The following is an 18,733-nucleotide window of genomic DNA, read 5'->3' on the forward strand; positions in this document are numbered from 1 at the left end:
GAAGAGGAAAGCAGAGCCTCGACCATTGCCACTAGCTCGGATGTGTTCCTTGATGCCAAATCTGGTTGGTTTGGGTGTTTTTTTATCAAGGCTTTGGAGACTGCTGGTGGCTTCAAAGGCCTGAACATTGTGGAGGTGACCTCCTGGATGTCACCTGATGTACGACGTCTCATGGGCCTAAAGGTGGTTGAACGTCCAAGGGCTGTGCCTGGCAGAGGTGGCTGAACCACTAGGCTTGGGAATTCATGGCCTTTTTTTGACCCCTTTTCTACCTTTTCTTAGGGAATACAGCCCTGCTGGGGGCAAATCTGCTGTGTGAGATGTCCTGTCTTCCCCCTGCAGCGAAGACAGTGTGAGCCTCTGCCCCAGGCCCGCTGCTTGTGCTGGCTGCTGCTGGCACGCTCCTGGCCCTCAGGCTGCAGCTCATCTCTGCCGCTCCCACAGGGCATGGGGCTCACCCGGGCCGTCCTGTGCCGCAGGAACCTCAGGACCCTCTGCGTGGTGATCGGCAGCAGCACACGGGCAGCTTGCTGCGGGCTCTGCCACCACCACAGCCACCACTGCCACTCCTCCCACTCCCACACCACCAGACCTACACCATTAGGCTAGAACCACACCACCAGAATCTCACCACAAGAACCACAACACAAAAAACTCACCACCAAACCACTCCACCGCACCCTCTCCACAAGCCACAATGCCAAACCACACCACCAGAACCACACCACTAAAGCCAAAAAACCAAACCACACCACCAGAACAACAGCACCAAACCACGCCAGAAGAAGGAGAGCTTGAGCCTCATTCTGAGAGCAGGGGAAGAGGAGCTGGATTTCCTGCCGGGGATACCCAGGTGTCTCCAGCAGCAGGACTGGTTTAGGCTCCTGGCATGTCGATGGAAACACACAGCCACCTCCTCTCAGGGTAAAATAGTTTATTGTGGCTGACAACCTGTGGTCAGCTCAAATCAAAATGACATCAGTGCCAACAAATAAAAAATAGACATCAGTTCCCAGTGGTGAAAGAGCAGGAGATGTCCAGGCAGAAGCCCACGCACATCTGGTTGTGTTGTCACGAGTGGCTGGGAGAGATAAAGCAAAATCCAGAGTTAGTTCTACGGCAGCAGACCCAGCCCAGGAGATGTCCATGCACAGCCATCGGCCATGACAGGACACTGTCAAGCTGTGGAGACATGAAAGCCCTCCAGAGGAAACAAAGGGTGAAAGGGACACACAGAGAGGAAGAAAGACCATTTTCCATGACTGTCCACTGGCTTGCTAAAGCCCAGGAAAGAAAGTCCAGAGGCTCCAAACAAACCAACCCAGGCACACCCCCAAATGGCATCTGCTGACCCTTAGACCCTACACCTTTTCTACCTCACAGGAACTGCCTTGGCCTCATCAGGAGAAGCAGGCAGCTTCTTTGCTCCCACTCCACCTGGCCACAAATGACACGGCAAAGACTCCCACTCTCTCACTAACACAGGCAAAAGCCAACCAGACTTCTGAACCCACCTGAAGACTGAGGAATCACACTGGAAGATGCTCCAAGGAATTTCCCCTCGCTCCCCAGCAAGCCCCAGGCAGGCTGTGAGAGTAGGGTTCTCCTCCAGACGCCGCTGCCAGTGCCATGCCAGCCTCTTGTGGCTCCTGTGAAAAAGGCAGGAGCATCAACAACAGCTGCTGCTCACACAGGCACAAAGCCACTTGTTGCTGCAGCACTGCTGCCTTCTTCATGCCATCAGCTTCCTCTTCCTCTTGCTTCTTTTGCTGAGCTTCCAGCTCCTTTGCCTCCTTGGTCCTCTTCAGTGCTCTTTTTGCCTTCCCCAAAGCCTCTGTCTTTTCCAGGAGGGCTTTGTGCAGTTGGCTCCCCTGACTTTCCTGCCTGCTCACATTTAGGCTTGCATTCTGGGGGAGTTGAAGCAGGGCCGTGCTGACTGCATGCCAGTCAGTGATGCCCTCACTCAACTTCCCTCCAATCTGAGGCAACTGCTCTGCATGTCTCTGCAACTTGGCAGCCAGGTCAGACATCCAAAGCGGGGCAGGCTGGAGGTGGAACTCTGTGGCCCACTCCTCTACAGTAAACCATTCAAAAGCCTGGAGCTCATTCAAAAGCCTGACAGCTCTTAGAGCAAATGGCTGATGAGACACAGGCAAGCAAAAGAGGACTTTCCTTCCCCCAAAGGTCTCTGCCGGGCAACTCGGCACCAGCCGAGCGCAGGCACCCAGAGAGGAAAAACCTTGCGAGGCAACAGCCAAGCCCAGAGACGTCTGGGAGTGCCTGGGGTGCAATATGGCATCATGGCCACGGCCGCTGGACAGTGGTGGAGCAGAAGTGAGGCCCTGAGCATCAACCAAGTCCAACCCAGAACCCTACTCCTACAAAGTTCACCCCCTCAAACCACAGCCCCCAAGCACCACATCCAAAACCCGCTGGCAACCGCGACGGGCATCCACAGGAGACCCTGATGGGTACGACCGCAGTGGGCACCCACAGGAGCTGTGCCTCCAGCTGGGGACTCACCAGCCAGCATTTTGTGCACGGGAGGGGTGATGTCAGCTTCGGCCAACTGCTCGTAGCTGGTGGCGTGGTAGAGCCGGACCTGGGCACTGCTCTGCAGTGCCACCCAGACGCCGCTGCCCGCGCTCACCATGCAGGTGACGCCGCGCCCGCTGTCCTGGCCCACCTGGAGCGTGTGCTGGGGGTGACAAGAGGCACAGCCATGCCAGTGAGGCTGCTGGGGGGGTTTCAGGCTGTGCCTTTAAAATTTCCCCACAGATCTTGAACAGAAAGCAGTCAAACGTCAACAAATCACTGCTGGGTGGAAAACGGGAAAATAAAGATCAGCTTTTTCATTTGCTTCCAACTGAGCTGCTCTGGCAAATTTAGTGTTGGGGGTGGGGGGGGAACTTTCAACCCACCACAATGCCAACAAACACAGGATCACAGGCTCCCAGGAGGCCAGGGGTTGGAAGGGACCTCTGGAGATCGTCGAGTCCAGCCCCGCTGCCAGAGCAGCACCATAGAATCCAGCACAGGTCACACAGGAACACATCCAGATGGGGCTTGGAAGACTCCAGAGAAGGAGACTCCACAGCCTCTCTGGGCAGCCTGTGCTAGGGCTGTGTGACCCTCACAGTTAAGGAGGTTCTGCCTCATGTTGAGGTGGAACCTCCTGTGCTGCAGTTTACACCCATTGCCCCTCTCTATCCCAGGGTGCAGCTGAGCAGAGCCTGTCCCCTCCCTCTTGACCCCCAGCCCTCAGGTATTGAAAACCATTTATCAAATCCCCTCTCAGTCTTCTCTTCTACAGACTAATGGTCACCACCACCCCTCCAGACCTCCCACTGCTGCCCACTGTACCTCTTGTGCCAAGGTGGTGTGCTGAGGACGATGACTTGGCTGTGGCAGCCGCACCACAGCTTCCCGGCCACTGCCACCATCTTGGTGATGAGGATCCCTGGGGAGCCCAGGGACAGGCATTTGGAGTTTTGGGGGTCCCAGAAGCAGCCTGTGAGGGTGGTGGGAGTGGGCTTGGTAGTCAAAAGTCTGCCAAAGAAATCTCCATCTTCACCAAGCCATTAGGACCATCCCATGTTGTGGGGGGCGGAGATGTCCACCTCCAGGTCCTCAGCAAAAGGGGACATGAGCTGAAGACACCAGGGGATGCAAGCTGGTAGGCAGGGACCAGAAGGAGGAGGCACACCTCCACCTGACTCCAGTTTTGGGTCTCCAGAACCCTTCAAGGGATGTCATAGAATCATAGAATTGTCAGGGTTGGAAGGGACCTCAAGGATCAGCCAGTTCCATCCCCCCTGCCATGGCCAGGGACACCTCACACTAGAGCAGGCTGCTCACAGCCATCTCCAGCCTGGCCTTAAAAACCTCCAGGCACCTCCCTGGGCAACCTGTGCCAGACTCTCACCACCCTCCTGGGGAAGAACTTCTTCCTAACATCCAATCTGAATCTACCCACTTCTAGTTTTGCTTCATCCCCTCCTGTCCTACCACTTCCTGACACCCTCAAAAGTCCCTCCCCAGCTTTCCTTCAGATACTGGAAGGCCACAAGAAGGCCTCCTCAGAGCCTTCTCTTCTCCAGACTGCACAGCCCCAACTCCCTCAGGCTGTCCTCTTAGAAGAGGAGCTCCAGCCCTCTGCTCCTCCTCGTGGATCTTCTCTGGACACCCTCCAGCACCTCCAGATCCTTCCTGGAATAGAGGCTCTGGAACTGGACACAGTGCTCCAGGTGTGGTCTCACCAGACTGGACTAGAGGGGGAGCATCACCTCCCTCAACCTGCTGCCCCTTCCCTGCCCCAGCCCTGGAGGTGTTCAAGGCCAGGTTGGATGAGGCCTCGAGCAACCTGGGCTGGTGGGAGGTGTCCCTGCCCATGGCAGGGGCTTGGATCTAGATGACCTTTAAGGTCTCTTCCAACCCAATAGGATTGTATGATTCTATGATACTATGCAAGCAGGGAAGCCACCAGCACCTCAGGCATCCCTCAACAAGGGGCTGCCCATGCCACCCACCCAACAACTATCCCTTTGGGGCTGCCTTTAACCCCACCAGTACCTTTGGATGTCTCCAGACCAGCCTCACCTGCCTCCCATTGGTACACAACAGGCTCCCCATTGGCCAAGGAGACAATAACTTGGTTATCCAGGTACCTGCAGGGAGAAGAACTCGTTGGCAACCAGATGAAGAGTCCCAGGATCACAGGACCACAGGATGCTAGGGGTTGGGAGGGGCCTCTGGAGATCAGCGAGTCCAGCCCCCCTGCCAGAGCAGCACCATAGAATCCAGCACAGGTTGCACAGGAACACATCCAGATGGGGCTTGGAAGTCTCCAGAGAAGGAGACTCCACAACCTCTCCGGGCAGCCTGCTCCAGGGCTCTGTCACCCTCACAATCAAGAAGTTCCTCCTCGGCCTGAGGTGCAGCCTCCTGTGCTGTAGTTTACATCCCTTGCCCCTTGCCCTATCAACAGGGTGAAAGTCCTGCTTGCCCCCCCACCCCCCACCCCGAAGCACCCTGCTAGGCACATCCTAGAGCCAAAAGAGCTTCTTGCTCATCACTTACAAGATGCACATGACAGCAGCAGCGTGTTGCATCTTCACGCTGCTCTCCCCGTTACGGATGTTGTCCGAGGACTGCTACACGTGGATGCTGCAGGAGAAGAGCAAAGCTGGAGGCTCACCTGGGATGGGGGTGGGGAGGGGCTCTACCCCATATTAAGTGTCATAGAATGGTCTGGGATGGAAGGGACCTCCAAAGGTCATGCAGTTCAACCCCCTCTGCAGTTAGCAGGGACATCCTCAAGTAGCTCAGGTCGCCCAGGGCCCTGTCCAGCCTCACCTTGAATATCTCCAGGGATGGGACCTCAACCATCTCCCAGGGCAACCTGTTCCAGTGTTCCACCACCCTCATGGCGCAGAACTTGTTCCTAACATCCAATCTAAATCTGCTCTGCTCCAGTTTGAAGCCATTGCCTCTTCTCCTGTCACTGCAGGCCTTTGCAGTCTCGCTCCACCCTTCTTGTAGCCGCCTTCAGATACTGTAAGGTCACTCTTAGGTCTCCCCACAGCCTCTCTCCCATTCACAGAATCACAGAATTGTCAGGGTTGGAAGGGACCTCAAGGATCAGCCAGTTCCATCCCCCCTGCCTTGGGCAGGGACACCTCACACCAGAGCAGGCTGCTCACAGCCACATCCAGCCTGGCCTTAAAAACCTCCAGGCATGAGGCTTCCACCACCTCCCTGGGCAACGTGTTCCACTCTCTCACCACCCTCATGGGGAAGAACTTCTTCCTAATGTCTAATCTAAATCTCCCCTCCTCTAGCTTGGATCCAGCCTCCCAGTCCTATCACTCCCTGACACCCTAAAAAGTCCCTCCCCAGGTGTCTTGGAGCCCCTTGGACTCAGCCCCAACAGCCCCAACTCTCTCAGCCTGTCCTCACAGGATACACACCAGCCATCCTCACAGCCCAACCACATGGAGCTCTCATGGCCTTCAGGGTCCAGGCTGAGGAGGTCCTCCAGGCTGCCCCAGGTGAAGGAGCCGCGGCTCGAGCGGCGCAGGGCTCGCCCCTCCGCAGGGCTCTCGCCGCGCCGGCTCTGCCCAGAGCGGCCAGTGATGGGCATGAAGCCAGCTTCTGGCTCTTCCTCTGAGCTCGTGGTCTCCACAGAGGCCTCCGTGCAGCTGGGGAGCTCTTCATCTGTGCAGGAGGAGGAAGGAGGAAGGAATGGGGGACAGAATCACAGAAACATCTGGCTTGGAAAAGACCCTCAGAGAGCAAAGAGGTCTCCCCTCAGCCTCCTCTTCTCCAAACTAACCACCCCCAGCTCCTTCAGTTGCTCTTCATCAGATTTATTCTCCAGGCCCCTCCCCAGCCTCCTTACCCTCCTCTGCACTGGCTCCTGCACCTCCACATTTCTCCTCTATTGAGGTGTCAAGGTGGCTCAAGGCCTCAGCCAACCTGGCCTTGACCACCTACTGGGAGGGACTTACAGGTCCTGTAGGATGCTTGAACCCAACACCAGCACCAAGTGCCTGCATCCCGCTCCTCATCTTCATGGTGGGGATGGCCTTGAGGAACTCTGGGTCCAGGCAGTATTTGCTGGAATCTGGGAAAAAAAAAACACATTGGAGAATGAGGAAGTGAGATGGATGGAGGCCTGCCTAGCCTGGCTTGTGATGCTGAGCCCACTGCCACATCCACTCCCCCGGTCCCTGCTCTTACCCAGCTTCTTCTTGGCATCCTCAAAGGCTTCTCCGAGCTGAGCAGGGCATTGGGCTTGGAGAACTCGAAGGCGAAGGAGTGGGTGCCAACAGCTTTGGTGGTGCTGAGCTGCACCTTGTAGGGGGAAGGCCATGCTGAAGGACAGGGATTGCTTCTTGTGCTGCTATCCTGGTGCTGGTTACCTGGGAGAAGACACCAATGCCCACTTGCTTACAACCTCCCTTTGGGCAGTTCTAGACAGCAATAAGGGTTTCCTCTGAGCCTCCTCTTCTCCAGGCTAATCAACCCAAGCTCCCTCAGATTCTCCTCATAGGGATGGTGCTCCAAACCCCTCACCAGCTTTCCTGCCCTTCCCTGGACACGCTGATTTCATGATCTCAAAGGTCCTTTCCAACCTGGTTAGTTCTACTCTAGTCTAGTCTAAACCATTCTATTCTATTCTATTCATTTTCTCTTCATACTATAACTTCATCACCTGTGAGAAGAGACCACCCCCAGCCTCTCCACAATGTCCTTTCAGGTAGCTGTGAAGAGCAGTGAGGTTCCCGCCTCCACCTCCTCTTCTCCAAACTAACCATCCACAGCTCCCTCAGTCAATCCCCATCAGATTTGTTCTCCAGGCCCTTCCCCAGCTTACTTACTCTCCTCTGCACTGGCTGTGGCCTCGCCAGAGCTGAGTCCCAGGGGACAATCCCCTCCCTGCTCCTGCTAGACACAGCATTGCTGATCCCAGCCAGGAGGCCTTTGGCGCTCTTGGGCACACTGCTGGCTCATATTCAGCTGCTTGTCCATTAGCACCCCCAGGTTCCTTTCTACTAGGCAGCTTTCAGGCCACACTACCCCAAGCCTGGAGTCTTGGCCCACCTGGTGACAACCTCCCTTGGGGCAGTTCTAGACAGCAATAAGGGGCTCCTCTGAGCCTCCTCTTCTCCAGGCTAATCAACCCCAGCTCCCTCAGATTCTCCTCATAGGGCTGGTGCTCCAAACCCCTCACCAGCTTTCGTCCCCTTCTCTGGACAAGATGACTTCAAGATCTCAAAGGTCTTTTCCAACCTGCTCTATTCTACTCTACTCTACTCTACTCTACTCTACTCTACTGTACTCTACTCTATTCTATTCTATTCTATTCATTCCCTCTTGGTTCTATCACTTCATTACCTGTAAGAAACCTCCCACAACCTCTCCACAATGTCCTTTCAGGGAGCTGTGAAGAGCAGTGAGGTTCCCCCTCTGCCTCCTCTTCTCCAAACTAACCATCCACAGCTCCCTCAGTCCATCTCCATCACATTAGTTCACCAGGCCCTTCCCCAGCATCCCTGCCCTCCTCTGCACCAGCTCCACCACCTCCACATCTCTCCTCTATTGAGGTTCTAAGGTGGCTCAAGGCCTCACCCAACCTGGCCTTGACCACCTCCAGGAAGGGACTTGCAGGTCCTGTAGGATGCTTGAACCCAAGCACCAGCACCAAGTACCTGCATCCCGCTCCTCATCTTCATGGTGGGGATGGCCTTGAGGAACTCTGGGTCCAGGCAGTTTTTGCTGGAAGATGGGAAAAAAACAACTTTGGAGGATGAGGAAGTGAGATGGATGGAGGCCTGCCTAGCCTGGCTTGTGATGCTGAGCCCACTGCCACATCCACTCCCCCGGCCCCTGCTCTTACCCAGCTTCTTCTTGGCATCCTCAAAGGCTTGCTCAAAGCAGAGCCTGGCATCGCATTGGGGAACTCGAAGGGGAAGGACTGGCTGCCATCAGATTTGGTGGTGCTGAGCTGCACCTTGTAGGGGGAAGGCCATGCTGATGGAAAGGGATTGCTTCCTGTGCTGCTATCCCGGTGCTGGTTACCTGGGAGAAGACACCAATGCCCACTTGCTTACAACCTCCCTTCAGGCAGGTCAAGACAGCAATAAGGGTTTCCTCTGAGCCTCCTCTTCTCCAGGCTAATCAACCCCAGCTCCCTTAGATTCTCCTCATAGAGCTGGTGCTCCAAACCCCTCACCAGCTTTCCTGCCCTTCTCTGCACACAGTGACTTCAAGATCTCAAAGGTCTTATCCAACCTGGTTACTTCTAGTCTAGTCTATTCTTTTCTATTCTGTTGTCTTCCATTCTATTCTTTTCTATGCTGCTCTGCTCTGCTCCGTTCATTCCCTCCCATTCAGTACTACCTCCCAGGTAGTTCCCATTCATTCTAGTTAGTCAAGTCTAGTCTAGTCTAAACCATTCTATTCTATTCTATTCTATTCTATTCTATTCTATTCTATTCTATTCTATTCTATTCTATTCTATTCTATTCCATTCTATTCTATTCTATTCTATTCATTCCCTCTTTGTACTATCACTACATCATCTGTGAGAGGAGACAACCCCCAGCCTCTCCACAACGTCCTTTCAGGGAGCTGGGAAGTGCAGTGAGGTTCCCCCTCTGCCTCCTCTTCTCCAAACTAACCATCCACAGCTCCCTCAGTCCATCTCCATCACATTAGTTCACCAGGCCCTTCCCCAGCTTCCCTGCCCTCCTCTGCACCGGCTCCACCACCTCCACATCTCTCCTCTATTGAGGTTCTAAGGTGGCTCAAGGCCTCAACCATCCTGGCCTTGACCACCTCAAGGGAGGGACTTGCAGGTCCTGTAGGATGCTTGAACCCAAGCACCAGCACAAAGTACCTGCATCCCGCTCCTCATCTTCATGGTGGGGATGGCCTTGAGGAACTCTGGGTCCAGGCAGTTTTTGTGGAAGCTGGGAAAAAAACAATTTTGGAGAATGAGGAAATGAGATGGATGGAGGCCTGCCTAGCCTGGCTTGTGATGCTGAGCCCACTGCCACATCCACTCCCCCGGCCCCTGCTCTTACCCAGCTTCTTCTTGGCATCCTCAAAGGCTTCTCCGAGCTGAGCAGGGCATTGGGCTTGGGGAACTCGAAGGGGAAGGAGTGGGTGCCAACAGCTTAGGTAGAGCTGAGATGCACCTGGTTGGGGGAAGGCCATGCTGAAGGACAGGGATTGCATCTTGTGCTGCTATCCTGGTGCTGGTTACCTGCGAGAAGACACCAATGCCCACCTGGCTATAATCTCCCTTCGGGTAGCTCTGAACAGCAATAAGGGGCTCCTCTGAGCCTCCTCTTCTCCAGGCTAATCAACCCCAGCTCCCTCAGAGTCTCCTCATAGAGCTGGTGCTCTATGGTGCTGGAGGGATGGAGGCCTTGCCTATTCTGGCTTGTGATGCTGAGCCCACTGCCACATCCACTCCCCCGGTCCCTGCTCTTACCCAGCTTCTTCTTGGCATCCTCAAAGCCTTCTCCGAGCTGAGCAGGGCATTGGGCTTGGGGAACTCGAAGGGGAAGGAGTGGGTCCCAATAGCTTAGGTAGTGCTAAGGTTCACTTTTTGGGGGAAGGCAATGCTGAAGGACAGAGATTGGCTCTTATGCTGCTATCCTGGTGCTGGTTACCTGGGACGAGACACCAGCCCCCACCTGGTTACAACCCAAATTCGGGCAGTTCTAGACAGCAATAAGGGGCTCCTCTGAACCTCCTCTTCTCTCAGCTAATCAACCCCAGCTCCCTCAGATTCTCCTCATAGAGCTGGTGTTCCAAACCCCTCACCAGATTTCTTGCCCACCTCTGGACACGGTGACTTCATGATCTCAAAGGTCCTTGCCAACCTAGTTAGCTCTAGTCTAGTCTAGTCTAGACTACTCTACTCTATGCTATTCATTCACTCTTGGTTCTATCAGTTCATAACCTGTGAGAAGAGACCACCCCCAAGCTCTCCACAGTGTCCTTTCAGGGAGCTGTGAAGAGCAGTGAGGTTCCCCCTCTGCCTCCTCTTCTCCAAACTAACCATCCACAGCTCCCTCAGTCGATCCCCACCAGATTTGTTCTCCAGGCCCTTCCCCAGCTTCCCTGCCCTCCTCTGCATGGGCTCCTGCACCTCCACATCTCTCCTCCATTGAGGTGCCTATGTGGCTCAAGGCCTCAACCAACCTGGCCTTGACCACCTCCAGGAGGGACTTACAGGTCCTGTAGGATGCTTGAACCCAAGCACCAGCACCAAGTACCTGCATCCCGCTCCTCATCTTCATGGTGGGGATGGCCTTGAGGAACTCTGGGTCCAGGCAGTTTTTGCTGGAAGATGGGAAAAAAAACCACATTGGAGAATGAGGAAGTGAGATGGATGGAGGCCTGCCTATCCTGGCTTGTGATGCTGAGCCTACTGCCACATCCACTCCCCCAGTACCTGCTCTTACCCAGCTTCTTTTTGGCATCCTCAAAGGCTTCTCCGAGCTGAGCAGGGCATTGGGCTTGGGGAACTGGAAGGGGAAGGACTGGATGCCATCAGATTTGGTGGTGCTGAGCTCCACCTTGTAGGGGGAAGGCCATGCTGCAGGACAGGGATTGCTTCTTGCGCTGCTATCCTGGTGCTGGTTACCTGGGACAAGACACCAATGCCCACCTGCCTATAATCTCCATTTGGGTAGTTCTGGACAGCAATAAGGGGCTCCTCAGAGCCTCCTCTTCTCCAGGCTAATCAACCCCAGCTCTCTCAGAGTCTCCTCACAGGGCTGGTGCCCCAAACCCCTCACCAGCTTTCAACCCCTTCTCTGGACACGATCACTTCAAGATCTCAAAGGTCTTTTCCAACCTGGTCTATTCTACTCCGTTCTATTCCATCCTATTCCATTCTATCCTATCCTATCCGATCCATTCCCTCTTGGTTCTATCACTTCATTTCCTCTAAGAAACCACCCCCAGCCTCTCCACAATGTCCTTTCAGGGAGCTGTGAAGAGCAGTGAGGTTCCTCCTCTGCCTCCTCTTCTCCAAACTAACCATCCACAGCTCCCTCAGTCCACCTCCATCACATTAGTTCACCAGGCCCTTCCCCAGCTTCCCTGCCCTCCTCTGCACCCGCTCCACCACCTCCACATCTCTCCTCTTTTGACATTCTAAGGTGGCTCAAGGCCTCACCCAACCTGGCCTTGACCACCTCCAGGAGGGACTTGCAGGTCCTGTAGGATGCTTGAACCCAGGCATCAGCACCAAGTACCTGCATCCCGCTCCTCATCTTCATGGTGGGGATGGCCTTGAGTAACTCTGGGTCCAGGCAGATTTTGCTGGAAGCTGGGAAAAAAACAACTTTGGAGGATGAGGAAGTGAGATGGATGGAGGCCTGCCTAGCCTGGCTTGTGATGCTGAGCCCACTGCCACATCCACTCCCCCGGCCCCTGCTCTTACCCAGCTTCTTCTTGGCATCCTCAAAGGCTTGCTCAAAGCAGAGCCTGGCATCGCATTGGAGAACTTGAAGGGGAAGGACTGGCTGCCATCAGATTTGGTGGTGCTGAGCTCCACCTTGTAGGGGGAAGGCCATGCTGAAGGAAAGGGATTGCTTTCTGTGCTGCTATCCTGGTGCTGGTTACCTGGGAGAAGACACCAATGCCCACTTGCTTACAACCTCCCTTCAGGCAGGTCAAGACAGCAATAAGGGTTTCCTCTGAGCCTCCTCTTCTCCAAGCTAATCAACTCCAGCTCCCTCAAATTCTCCTCACAGGGCTGGTGCTCCAAACACCTCACCAGCTTTCTTGCCCTTCTCTGCACACGGTGACTTCAAGATCTCAAAGGTCTTTTCCAACCTGGTCTGGTCTATTCTATTCTATTCTATTCTATTCTATTCTATTCTATTCAATCCTATCCTATCCTATCCATTCCCTCTCGGGTCTATCAGGGATTCCTCTGAGCCTCCTCTTCTCCAGGCTAATCAACTCCAGCTCCCTCAAATTTTCCTCATAGAGCTGGTGCTCCAAACACCTCACCAGCTTTCCTGCCCTTCTCTGCACACAGTGACTTCAAGATCTCAAAGGTCTTTTCCAACCTGGTTACTTCTAGTCTAGTCTATTCTTTTCTATTCTGTTGTCTTCCATTCTATTCTTTTCTATTCTGTTGTGTTCCATGCTATTCTATTCTATTCTGCTCTGCTCCATTCATTCCCTCCCATTCAGTACTACCTCCCAGGTAGTTCCCATTCATTCTAGTTAGTCAAGTCTAGTCTAGTCTAAACCATTCTATTCTATTCTATTCTATTCTATTCTATTCTATTCTATTCTATTCTATTCTATTCTATTCTATTCTATTCTATTCTATTCTATTCTATTCTATTCATTCCATCTTTGTACTATCACTACATCATCTGTGAGAGGAGACAACCCCCAGCCTCTCCACAACGTCCTTTCAGGGAGCTGGGAAGTGCAGTGAGGTTCCCCCTCTGCCTCCTCTTCTCCAAACTAACCATCCACAGCTCCCTCAGTCCATCTCCATCACATTAGTTCACCAGGCCCTTCCCCAGCTTCCCTGCCCTCCTCTGCACCGGCTCCTGAACCTCCACATCTCTCCTCTATTGAGGTTCTAAGGTGGCTCAAGGCCTCAACCATCCTGGCCTTGACCACCTCAAGGGAGGGACTTGCAGGTCCTGTAGGATGCTTGAACCCAAGCACCAGCACAAAGTACCTGCATCCCGCTCCTCATCTTCATGGTGGGGATGGCCTTGAGGAACTCTGGGTCCAGGCAGTTTTTCCTGGAAGCTGGGAAAAAAACAACTTTGGAGAATGAGGAAATGAGATGGATGGAGGCCTGCCTAGCCTGGCTTGTGATGCTGAGCCCACTGCCACATCCACTCCCCCGGCCCCTGCTCTTACCCAGCTTCTTCTTGGCATCCGCAAAGGCTTCTCCGAGCTGAGCAGGGCATTGGGCTTGGGGAACTGGAAGGGGAAGGAGTGGGTGCCAACAGCTTAGGTAGAGCTGAGATGCACCTGGTTGGGGGAAGGCCATGCTGAAGGACAGGGATTGCATCTTGTGCTGCTATCCTGGTGCTGGTTACCTGCGAGAAGACACCAATGCCCACCTGGCGACAACCTCCCTTCGGGTAGTTCTGAACAGCAATAAGGGGCTCCTCTGAGCCTCCTCTTCTCCAGGCTAATCAAGCCCAGCTCCCTCAGATTCTCCTCATAGAGCTGCTGTTCCAAACCCCTCACCAGATTTCTTGCCCACCTCTGGACACGGTGACTTCATGATCTCAAAGGTCCTTGCCAACCTAGTTAGCTCTATTCTAGTCTAGTCTAGTCTAGACTACTCTACTCTATGCTATTCATTCACTCTTGGTTCTATCAGTTCATAACCTGTGAGAAGAGACCACCCCCAAGCTCTCCACAGTGTCCTTTCAGGGAGCTGTGAAGAGCAGTGAGGTTCCCCCTCTGCCTCCTCTTCTCCAAACTAACCATCCACAGCTCCCTCAGTCGATCCCCACCAGATTTGTTCTCCAGGCCCTTCCCCAGCTTGCCTGCCCTCCTCTGCATGGGCTCCTGCACCTCCACATCTCTCCTCTATTGAGGTGCCTATGTGGCTCAAGGCCTCAACCAACCTGGCCTTGACCACCTCCAGGAGGGACTTACAGGTCCTGTAGGATGCTTGAACCCAAGCACCAGCACCAAGTACCTGCATCCCGCTCCTCATCTTCATGGTGGGGATGGCCTTGAGGAACTCTGGGTCCAGGCAGTTTTTGCTGGAAGATGGGAAAAAAAAACCACATTGGAGAATGAGGAAGTGAGATGGATGGAGGCCTGCCTAGCCTGGCTTGTGATGCTGAGCCTACTGCCACATCCACTCCCCCAGTACCTGCTCTTACCCAGCTTCTTCTTGGCATCCTCAAAGGCTTCTCCGAGCTGAGCAGGGCATTGGGCTTGGGGAACTGGAAGGGGAAGGACTGGATGCCATCAGATTTGGTGGTGCTGAGATCCACCTTGTAGGGGGAAGGCCATGCTGCAGGACAGGGATTGCTTCTTGCGCTGCTATCCTGGTGCTGGTTACCTGGGACAAGACACCAATGCCCACCTGCCTATAATCTCCATTCGGGTAGTTCTGGACAGCAATAAGGGGCTCCTCAGAGCCTCCTCTTCTGCAGGCTAATCAACCCCAGCTATCTCAGAGTCTCCTCACAGGGCTGGTGCCCCAAACCCCTCACCAGCTTTCAACCCCTTCTCTGGACACGATCACTTCAAGATCTCAAAGGTCTTTTCCAACCTGGTCTATTCTACTCCGTTCTATTCCATCCTATTCCATTCTATCCTATCCTATCTGATCCATTCCCTCTTGGTTCTATCACTTCATTTCCTCTAAGAAACCACCCCCAGCCTCTCCACAATGTCCTTTCAGGGAGTTGTGAAGAGCAGTGAGGTTCCTCCTCTGCCTCCTCTTCTCCAAACTAACCATCCACAGCTCCCTCAGTCCACCTCCATCACATTAGTTCACCAGGCCCTTCCCCAGCTTCCCTGCCCTCCTCTGCACCCGCTCCACCACCTCCACATCTCTCCTCTTTTGACATTCTAAGGTGGCTCAAGGCCTCACCCAACCTGGCCTTGACCACCTCCAGGAGGGACTTGCAGGTCCTGTAGGATGCTTGAACCCAGGCATCAGCACCAAGTACCTGCATCCCGCTCCTCATCTTCATGGTGGGGATGGCCTTGAGGAACTCTGGGTCCAGGCAGATTTTGCTGGAAGCTGGGAAAAAAACAACTTTGGAGGATGAGGAAGTGAGATGGATGGAGGCCTGCCTAGCCTGGCTTGTGATGCTGAGCCCACTGCCACATCCACTCCCCCGGCCCCTGCTCTTACCCAGCTTCTTCTTGGCATCCTCAAAGGCTTGCTCAAAGCAGAGCCTGGCATCGCATTGGAGAACTTGAAGGGGAAGGACTGGCTGCCATCAGATTTGGTGGTGCTGAGCTCCACCTTGTAGGGGGAAGGCCATGCTGAAGGAAAGGGATTGCTTTCTGTGCTGCTATCCTGGTGCTGGTTACCTGGGAGAAGACACCAATGCCCACTTGCTTACAACCTCCCTTCAGGCAGGTCAAGACAGCAATAAGGGTTTCCTCTGAGCCTCCTCTTCTCCAAGCTAATCAACTCCAGCTCCCTCAAATTCTCCTCACAGGGCTGGTGCTCCAAACACCTCACCAGCTTTCTTGCCCTTCTCTGCACATGGTGACTTCAAGATCTCAAAGGTCTTTTCCAACCTGGTCTGGTCTATTCTATTCTATTCTATTCTATTCTATTCTATTCTATTCTATTCTATCCTATCCTATCCTATCCTATCCTATCCATTCCCTCTCGGGTCTATCAGGGATTCCTCTGAGCCTCCTCTTCTCCAGGCTAATCAACCCCAGCTCCCTCAAATTTTCCTCATAGAGCTGGTGCTCCAAACACCTCACCAGCTTTCCTGCCCTTCTCTGCACACAGTGACTTCAAGATCTCAAAGGTCTTTTCCAACCTGGTTACTTCTAGTCTAGTCTATTCTTTTCTATTCTGTTGTCTTCCATTCTATTCTTTTCTATTCTGTTGTGTTCCATGCTATTCTATTCTATTCTGCTCTGCTCCGTTCATTCCCTCCCATTCAGTACTACCTCCCAGGTAGTTCCCATTCATTCTAGTTAGTCAAGTCTAGTCTAGTCTAAACCATTCTATTCTATTCTATTCTATTCTATTCTATTCTATTCTATTCTATTCTATTCTATTCTATAATATTCTATTCTATTCATTCCCTCTTTGTACTATCACTACATCATCTGTGAGAGGAGACAACCCCCAGCCTCTCCACAACGTCCTTTCAGGGAGCTGGGAAGTGCAGTGAGGTTCCCCCTCTGCCTCCTCTTCTCCAAACTAACCATCCACAGCTCCCTCAGTCCATCTCCATCACATTAGTTCACCAGGCCCTTCCCCAGCTTCCCTGCCCTCCTCTGCACCCGCTCCACCACCTCCACATCTCTCCTCTATTGAGGTTCTAAGGTGGCTCAAGGCCTCAACCATCCTGGCCTTGACCACCTCAAGGGAGGGAATTGCAGGTCCTGTAGGATGCTTGAACCCAAGCACCAGCACAAAGTACCTGCATCCCGCTCCTCATCTTCATGGTGGGGATGGCCTTGAGGAACTCTGGGTCCAGGCAGTTTTTCCTGGAAGCTGGGAAAAAAACAACTTTGGAGAATGAGGAAATGAGATGGATGGAGGCCTACCTAGCCTGGCTGGTGATGCTGAGCCCACTGCCACATCCACTCCCCCGGCCCCTGCTCTTACCCAGCTTCTTCTTGGCATCCGCAAAGGCTTCTCCGAGCTGAGCAGGGCATTGGGCTTGGGGAACTGGAAGGGGAAGGAGTGGGTGCCAACAGCTTAGGTAGAGCTGAGATGCACCTGGTTGGGGGAAGGCCATGCTGAAGGACAGGGATTGCATCTTGTGCTGCTATCCTGGTGCTGGTTACCTGCGAGAAGACACCAATGCCCACCTGCCTATAATCTCCATTCGGGTAGTTCTGGACAGCAATAAGGGGCTCCTCAGAGCCTCCTCTTCTCCAGGCTAATCAACCCCAGCTCTCTCAGAGTCTCCTCACAGGGCTGGTGCCCCAAACCCCTCACCAGCTTTCAACCCCTTCTCTGGACACGATCACTTCAAGATCTCAAAGGTCTTTTCCAACCTGGTCTATTCTACTCCGTTCTATTCCATCCTATTCCATTCTATCCTATCCTATCCGATCCATTCCCTCTTGGTTCTATCACTTCATTTCCTCTAAGAAACCACCCCCAGCCTCTCCACAATGTCCTTTCAGGGAGCTGTGAAGAGCAGTGAGGTTCCTCCTCTGCCTCCTCTTCTCCAAACTAACCATCCACAGCTCCCTCAGTCCACCTCCATCACATTAGTTCACCAGGCCCTTCCCCAGCTTCCCTGCCCTCCTCTGCACCCGCTCCACCACCTCCACATCTCTCCTCTTTTGACATTCTAAGGTGGCTCAAGGCCTCACCCAACCTGGCCTTGACCACCTCCAGGAGGGACTTGCAGGTCCTGTAGGATGCTTGAACCCAGGCATCAGCACCAAGTACCTGCATCCCGCTCCTCATCTTCATGGTGGGGATGGCCTTGAGGAACTCTGGGTCCAGGCAGATTTTGCTGGAAGCTGGGAAAAAAACAACTTTGGAGGATGAGGAAGTGAGATGGATGGAGGCCTGCCTAGCCTGGCTTGTGATGCTGAGCCCACTGCCACATCCACTCCCCCGGCCCCTGCTCTTACCCAGCTTCTTCTTGGCATCCTCAAAGGCTTGCTCAAAGCAGAGCCTGGCATCGCATTGGAGAACTTGAAGGGGAAGGACTGGCTGCCATCAGATTTGGTGGTGCTGAGCTCCACCTTGTAGGGGGAAGGCCATGCTGAAGGAAAGGGATTGCTTTCTGTGCTGCTATCCTGGTGCTGGTTACCTGGGAGAAGACACCAATGCCCACTTGCTTACAACCTCCCTTCAGGCAGGTCAAGACAGCAATAAGGGTTTCCTCTGAGCCTCCTCTTCTCCAGGCTAATCAACTCCAGCTCCCTCAAATTCTCCTCACAGGGCTGGTGCTCCAAACACCTCACCAGCTTTCTTGCCCTTCTCTGCACACAGTGACTTCAAGATCTCAAAGGTCTTTTCCAACCTGGTTACTTCTAGTCTAGTCTATTCTTTTCTATTCTGTTGTCTTCCATTCTATTCTTTTCTATTCTGTTGTGTTCCATGCTATTCTATTCTATTCTGCTCTGCTCCGTTCATTCCCTCCCATTCAGTACTACCTCCCAGGTAGTTCCCATTCATTCTAGTTAGTCAAGTCTAGTCTAGTCTAAACCATTCTATTGTATTGTATTGTATTGTATTGTATTGTATTGTATTCTATTCTATTCTATTCTATTCATTCCCTCTTTGTACTATCACTACATCATCTGTGAGAGGAGACAACCCCCAGCCTCTCCACAACGTCCTTTCAGGGAGCTGGGAAGTGCAGTGAGGTTCCCCCTCTGCCTCCTCTTCTCCAAACTAACCATCCACAGCTCCCTCAGTCCATCTCCATCACATTAGTTCACCAGGCCCTTCCCCAGCTTCCCTGCCCTCCTCTGCACGGGCTCCTGAACCTCCACATCTCTCCTCTATTGAGGTTCTAAGGTGGCTCAA

General features: G+C 53.5%; 2 protein-coding genes across 11 annotated transcripts; both read right to left on the bottom strand.

Moving 5' to 3' along the window:
* Positions 1 to 919: 919 nt before the first annotated feature.
* Positions 920 to 6,620, bottom strand: LOC137458879 (rho guanine nucleotide exchange factor 17-like). Of its 10 annotated transcripts, none has more exons than XR_010991985.1 (9): positions 6,401 to 6,486; positions 5,970 to 6,216; positions 5,080 to 5,166; positions 4,573 to 4,667; positions 3,364 to 3,511; positions 2,922 to 3,006; positions 2,524 to 2,814; positions 1,515 to 1,649; positions 920 to 1,081 (listed from the first exon to the last, which is right to left on the bottom strand). XR_010991985.1 is itself a non-coding variant. In XM_068170180.1 (8 exons), exons 4-8 carry the CDS (start codon positions 4,608 to 4,610, stop codon positions 963 to 965), a joined length of 588 nt encoding a protein of 195 aa, XP_068026281.1. In that variant the 5' UTR covers positions 4,611 to 4,667; positions 5,080 to 5,166; positions 5,970 to 6,216; positions 6,510 to 6,620; the 3' UTR covers positions 920 to 962. The 10 variants fall into 10 exon arrangements, 4 of the variants coding, with proteins under 4 accessions (XP_068026281.1, XP_068026280.1, XP_068026282.1 ...); XR_010991984.1 differs by having other exon boundaries at positions 2,524 to 2,817; XR_010991983.1 differs by lacking the exon at positions 2,922 to 3,006 and having other exon boundaries at positions 1,515 to 1,907; positions 2,524 to 2,698; positions 4,600 to 4,667.
* Positions 5,154 to 17,665, bottom strand: LOC137458886 (uncharacterized). Its single transcript, XM_068170195.1, has 12 exons — positions 17,642 to 17,665; positions 17,026 to 17,076; positions 16,844 to 16,906; positions 10,004 to 10,040; positions 9,591 to 9,682; positions 9,404 to 9,476; positions 8,402 to 8,583; positions 8,214 to 8,280; positions 6,780 to 6,923; positions 6,545 to 6,625; positions 5,970 to 6,216; positions 5,154 to 5,166 (listed from the first exon to the last, which is right to left on the bottom strand). Exons 1-12 carry the CDS (start codon positions 17,663 to 17,665, stop codon positions 5,154 to 5,156), a joined length of 1,074 nt encoding a protein of 357 aa, XP_068026296.1.
* Positions 17,666 to 18,733: the final 1,068 nt, after the last annotated feature.

The sequence above is a fragment of the Melanerpes formicivorus genome, unplaced genomic scaffold (assembly GCF_026170545.1).
Source record: "Melanerpes formicivorus ecotype bairdi unplaced genomic scaffold, bMelFor1.0.p_v2 SCAF_291, whole genome shotgun sequence".
Taxonomy (NCBI): Eukaryota; Metazoa; Chordata; class Aves; order Piciformes; family Picidae; genus Melanerpes; species Melanerpes formicivorus.

Coding starts and splice junctions, on each gene's coding strand:
- LOC137458886 (XM_068170195.1), bottom strand. CDS start 17,665: ATGAAGATGAGGAGCGGGATGCAG. Junction 16,907..17,025: donor GCATTGGTGTCTTCTCGCAG/GTAACCAGCACC, acceptor TTCCCCTTCCAG/TTCCCCAAGCCCAATGCCCT. Junction 9,477..9,590: donor GGATGCCAAGAAGAAGCTGG/GTAAGAGCAGGG, acceptor TTTTTTTCCCAG/CTTCCACAAAAACTGCCTGG.
- LOC137458879 (XM_068170180.1), bottom strand. Junction 2,699..3,363: donor ACACCACCTTGGCACAAGAG/GTACAGTGGGCA, acceptor TGTCACCCCCAG/CACACGCTCCAGGTGGGCCA. Junction 1,082..1,514: donor TGTGATTCCTCAGTCTTCAG/GTGGGTTCAGAA, acceptor TATCTCTCCCAG/CCACTCGTGACAACACAACC.